The following is a 6,088-nucleotide window of genomic DNA, read 5'->3' as shown; positions in this document are numbered from 1 at the left end:
TATGGCTTGATTCAAATGTCTCTTACTCAAGACTGACTTACCCATAGTCTAGTTTGAGTCTCCTGTTAGTTTTTCTTGTAATATTGTGTTCTTTTCTTGCTATAGAGTTTATAACTATTGTAATAATGCTAATTTATGCACATTGTTGCTTCATGACTATTTTCCCCAGTTGTGCTATCCACAAGGAATGAGGCTATAGCTGTTTTATTAACCACAGTGCCTTGCAAATAGAAGGAACTCAGAAATACTGTGAATGAATGAAATGAGCCATTATTTTTATTTGGAAGACTTGGATTTAGAAAATACCCTTGAATCCTCAGACTTTGTTCTTTTTTGACTTTCACATACCAGGCGACAGTAGTTTTGAGTAGTAGTAAGGAGGAATATCTGGGTTCGTATTTCTCCAGTGCCTTTTGCTCTCACACTGGTTTGAAAGTCAGCCCTGTTCTTTAACTGAGAAAGAAGCAAACATTCTTTCCTTTGAAATCCTGTAGGACAGTATTCATTGAAAATGAGGAAAATGATTTAGTTAAGTCCCCAATATCTAAATCTCTTGCCATTTGAGTTCTCTAAGACTGGTTGCACATTCTTTGTCATGTGGTGCAGTGGAAGAAGCAATTAATTGTAATTTGTAAGGCCTGATTTCTTGCCTCTGCTCTGCCATTTATCATTTTGTGTGACTCTGGATGAGCTATTTTATCTCTGAGCCTTAGTCCATCATACATTAGATGGGGATAATATTACTTGGCCTGTGTATCTCATGGGGCTATTCTAAGGAGTAAACAGTAACATATATAAAAGCGTTTGATTAGCCATACAAATGATTTATAAAACTTTTGCAAAAGTCAGTCCACTTATTTTTAAAGGGAAGTACAATAAATAAATGCATTTACTTCAATTTTGTGTGTAATTCACATGTCAGCTGCATGCCAAATCATCCGGGTTCTTAGGGACACCTTTTTCTTTAATATTCAAATGAACTGGCATTAGCCCATCCCATGTGCAGTGTAAAACCTGCATTCATGGCCCTCCCACCCCTAGTATCTCTAGGAATTAACAAGGAACCTAAATATCTCTTAATCACCTCCAGCTCTGAGTTCCTTCTGCTGAATTTCCCATCTCACATTTGTCTCGACACTTCTGGTCATTCTTTATGAAAACCCAACACAGATCACAGTCCCATTTTTGACTTTCCCAACAAGGTAGTTGACTCTATCAGATATTTGCTTATGATATGAGGATGATAAAGGAGGTTTTATCATAGCACAGCAGATGGCTTAAAATATTATTGTTAGGCATAAATATCTTAAAATTCCCCAGTCACTCTTTCAAAGGCATTTCTTACAGGCCAACTTTTTGGACCAACCAGCTGCCATGTTACTCTGGCCATTCAGGCTGTCTTTCCAGACCCTCTTCATATTTCTTTCACTGTCATTTTTCTGGACCCATCAATCCCTTTTTTAGCCTGCCCCTGTAAAACCAGAATTCATTCTACAATTTAGGTCCCTGACTCCTATCCCAGCCTTAGCTCCAGGTCTACCTTTGTTTTTCCATAAAGTCATTGAAGTACTCTTAAACAGAGGGCCATCTATTATGGGCATCCACCTTTAATCTGCACAAAGGACTGGAAAATGACTTTAAAGATACAGTCTTTTATTTATATGATTAAAATATTATTCTTGGTCTCTCTCCTTGGTCTGGAAGCAAAAGGGAGCAACATCTCTTTTCTCTTATAGATTCTATTTTCCTTCCCACAGACACTCACACGTAGCCATAGAACAGTCATAATGTTTTGAAATTTTTAAATAGAATTTTCCTACTACCTGTATACTTTTAGTTAAAGGCCTTCAGATTAAAATATTATTTTATCTCAAGGTTGGCTAGAGACAAGATTGACTTGTCTCTTGCCTAATTTGTTTTCACTGAAAGTCTCAAACTTCCATCAACAAAGGGAGCCATACAATATCGTCCTTATCACTCCTTATACATACACTTCTATTCCTCAGTGCTAGGCTGAGATTAGGTTATTTTCTGATCACAAAGTTATGAAATGAATAATAAGATAAGGCTGTGAAGACTTAGGAAATATACAGTGGAATCCTGCTCTATAGTCCCCTTGTAGAAACTGCCCATCTGTCAGCACTTGTGTATGCTTTCCTTGTTATATAAGCATCTTATCAGCAACCCCCAGTATTAGTTTCCTAGAGTTGCTGTAACAAAGGACCACAATAGAAATTTAATCTCTCATAGTTTTGAAGACTAGAACTCCAAAATCAAGGTATTGGCAGGGCCAAGTTTTCTCTGAAGGCTCTAGGAAAGAATACTAGGATGAATAAAAAATTTTTTGTGGTATTGGTGGTGATGGTGTATTTTAATGGTTCAGGAAAGGGGTTGTCCCCTTTGGAGGGAGGAGCCTTAGTGGAGGAGCTTCATGTACCCCAACTTTTGTGTTTTGCCTTTCCTTGCATCATTCTCTGGTTTGTTTAATGTTTTAGGTGATCAAGCCAACCCTTGCAAGTTTCAGGCTTGCAATGAATTTTCCGAGTGTCTGGTCAGTCCCTGGAGTGGAGAAGCAGAGTGCAGATGCTATCCTGGGTACCTGAGTGTGGAAGAACTGCCCTGTCAGAGTCTCTGTGACCTGCAGCCTGACTTCTGCTTGAATGATGGAAAGTGTGACATTATGCCCGGACAAGGGGCCATTTGTAGGTATGGTTGTAGTTAGGGATTTCGCATTCACAAGGTTGTAGATACTTCCTCTGAAGAAAAGGGGTCTACACCTGTGACTTCAGGATAATCACAATAATATTGATTATCGAAGTTATATCTAGGCAATCGATTAGTGCCATCTAGTTCTGTTGTGAAGACTGAGTCAGTTAAAAGGCCTGAATTATACCCACTTCAAATGGTTATTTTATTTTATGCTCTTAGGGAACTGTAAGGAAAACTTTGTTCAGTGTTCTACCGAGGATACTTGAAGTAGTTGGAGATCTCTGTGTTGTGGTTCTTAGTGGTGATGGTAAGGCAATTGGTGCTTAAATTAGGTTTAGGCATAAGATCAACACTTTATAATGTATCTGAAAGTGAAAACAAAGGAGTTTTATTCTCTTTGGATTATGTTTTTTTTCTGGCTTTGGTCTGCCCTTGGCCCTACTGAGTATTCAAAGATAAAGAAAAGCAAATATTTAAAGCCTTTGAAGATATGACATATATTTTATTTTAAGTACCTGAGATCCAATTTTTTCAAGGTAGAACCAAAGAAAATGTAACAGACACGAGCAGATTTGGGTATCTTGGCCATCCTTCCTTGCTTACTCCCCTTAAACAAAGCAGAACAAATCAACCTTCCAACCCCACACAATCACAGTCACATGAGTGTAAAAGGAGAGGACGCTGAGAATAAGCAGGGGAGACATAAACAAGAGGACGATTCGTGAATGTGAGAAAGATCAAATGCTGGCAGATGCCCAAAACAGAAAAAATAGGTAGAAATAATCCAGACTCTCCTATGTGAAAAAGTGTAATGTTTATCTAGGAAACTAAGGGGAAAAGTGGTCTTTTGATTTCCTGAGAAATTAATATTATTTTGAAAAGCAGTGATTTCTTTGCTATTCTGGGAATTGAAAATATTTTTGCACACATTTGTGTCTTCGGGGTTTGAGGATCTCCGCAGTGTGGTGAAAGGACATGAGGAGTGTGGAGATGTGGGTTCTAGACCCAGCTCTGTTGCTGAGACCTTCCAGGCCTGTTTGTTGTCACCCATAACCAAGAAAGTTGAATTGAATACTTCCTTTGTGCTGGTCAACCTTTTATTCGCTCATTTCCAAAGAGTCACTGAGGACCTACTGGGTCTGTGCCAGGCATTATTAATGGTCAAATTATATGATCATTTAACCTCTTTACTGAAGCTTCATGTGTTTAGCATTTATTTGTTATGGATATTGTCTATAAAATTATAAATTTTATATAATATTATAAATATTATAAATATAGATAAGTATAAATTTATTATAAGCCACCAAAAGTTCTGCTGTTAATTGTTACTTTAAGCAGAGTGGTTCCATTTTTGGACTCAGTTAATTCTTGTTACAGGTGCCGGGTGGGTGAGAACTGGTGGTACCGAGGGGAGCACTGTGAGGAGTTTGTGTCCGAGCCCTTGGTGATAGGCATCACCATCGCCTCCGTTATTGGGCTTCTCTTTGTCTCTTCTGCTGTCATCTTCATCCTTGTCAGGACTCTTCAAGCTCAGAATGTTAGGAGAGAAAGAGCAAGGCCCTTCAGGTAAATAAAGAAAATTGCTCTCTGATGGAATAAATGTTCCTTTTATTCATTCATTTAGTACTTACTATGCACCAAATATTGGACAGGGATCTGGGTGGTGGCGAGAAAGCTATAAAGATGAATGAAAATATGGTCCCTGTCCTCCATGGGTGTCCAAGTGGAAAGAAAACATAAGCAGCATATGAATAAGATGCTAAGAGGTCTAACTGAGGGATGAATTTGTTTTGCCTTGGGGAGAGAGTCTCAGAAGTTTTAATGGTGGTTATGACATTTAGCTGGACAGAGGAGTAGATGTTTGCTGTGGCTGGGGTGGGACTCTTTCCAGCTAATTGAATGAGCATGAGCAAAGTCAGGGAAGCATGTATGAATCTCAAGGGACACTGAAGGAAAGGCATCGTTGAGTGTGGCCACATTCCTGTCTCATGGTGGGAGAGGGATTGAAAAGGTAGGCCCTGTGTGAGGACCAGATCTGTAAGTTTGTTTCCCTTTGACTCATTTCGGTGATAATTAGCCAGGTTTTAAATCTAGGTAAGAATTTGACAAGAAATGAAATCCAGTTTTCTTTCAGTTAAGCATGGCTTCATTAGTAGAGGAAATAAAACCTGTTCTATTTGCTAAACTGGCAATCTGAGGACCTTTTGGATTGTTATGTGATCACAGTCCCTGGCTGTAGTTTGCTTCTGTGTTTCTGGAGTCTGTAAGGGCTGCTGCTTCAGGCCTAGGTTAGCTTTTCTCACTCTCTGGCTTGCCAAGGAGGTGTCTCTCCTAGGTTCCTTGAGCATACTCAGGGCATACTTCTATCATTGTTCTTATACATTTTATTGAGTCTGACTTTACATTAGGCTGTAATCTCATTCTGGAGAGAGATTTCAACAAATTCTCTGTTTCATCAGCAGATGCAATAGTCCTAAGCACATAATCAGTGCTCAGCAAATATTTGTAGACCTGAATTGAATTTAATTAAGGCCCAGTCCCCCATATTTATATTTCTGTCAGATTCTCTGTGTGGTTACACAATGATATTTGATTTGTTTACTCTGGAAATGATGGAGCCATTTGCATTTAATGCAATACTATTTATTGGCAGGCATATTTCCCCATTGAGTTCCAGGCACTGGGGGCGCAAATTAAGATGAATGAGAAATGGAACAATTCCATAGGGCACTTGCCATGTGATAATAATGATAATACCTGATAAATCATTTTTGAGATTGATCTGGATATTTTTCACAGTCACCTTTCCCAGTTTATATCTAGTTTAATGTCTTTTTCTTTCCCCAAAGAAATATTGCTCCAGGCAAATAGTCTTCCAAGTAGTTGAGCATCTGAAAAAGAACCTGAATCAACCATACTTTTCTTTTTGTGGCTTCACCAGGCATTCTGATAGCCTCCCATCCATTGAAGATGCTGTGAAGTACAACCCTGTGGGTGAAAGCCGCATGGTCGGACATGAGCTGTATGAGGGGCCATATCCTCAGCCTCCCTTCTATGGCTCTGCAGGTGGAGGGGTGATTGGTGGTCTGAGCAGGGAAGAAATCAGACAAATGTATGAGAACAATGGGCTTTCCCGAGAGGTAAGAAACTGCCTTTCTGTTGTCACTCTGCTATTGCTGCTGTTGCTGGTGTGTGTGTGTGTGTGTGTGTGTGTGTTAGTACATGTGTGCATATGTTTGTCATGGGCTTCAAGAAAAGATGAGAATTCCATGATCGGCTTTTACTTCATCATGTCTCCCAGTTGATGTGGTATGCAGAGGTTATACAAATCTGAGCTGTACCTTAATCCTCACCCAGTGTTTTTTTTCCCATTATT

At 39.2% G+C, this 6,088-nt stretch overlaps 1 protein-coding gene across 1 annotated transcript in view; it reads left to right on the top strand.

Moving 5' to 3' along the window:
* Positions 1–5,852, top strand: part of IMPG2 (interphotoreceptor matrix proteoglycan 2) — a gene marked incomplete at its 3' end in the record, with an annotated part of 66,455 nt that extends 60,603 nt beyond the window's left edge. Inside the window, exons 15-17 of the mRNA XM_006913059.1 lie at positions 2,496–2,706; positions 4,090–4,277; positions 5,641–5,852. Of these exons, the coding sequence (XP_006913121.1) occupies positions 2,496–2,706; positions 4,090–4,277; positions 5,641–5,852 (611 nt within the window). The remainder of the gene's footprint in view (positions 1–2,495; positions 2,707–4,089; positions 4,278–5,640) is intronic.
* Positions 5,853–6,088: the final 236 nt, after the last annotated feature.

Source organism: Pteropus alecto, unplaced genomic scaffold (assembly GCF_000325575.1).
Source record: "Pteropus alecto unplaced genomic scaffold, ASM32557v1 scaffold20, whole genome shotgun sequence".
NCBI lineage: Eukaryota > Metazoa > Chordata > Mammalia > Chiroptera > Pteropodidae > Pteropus > Pteropus alecto.
This window is presented reverse-complemented; position numbering and strand designations above follow the sequence as displayed.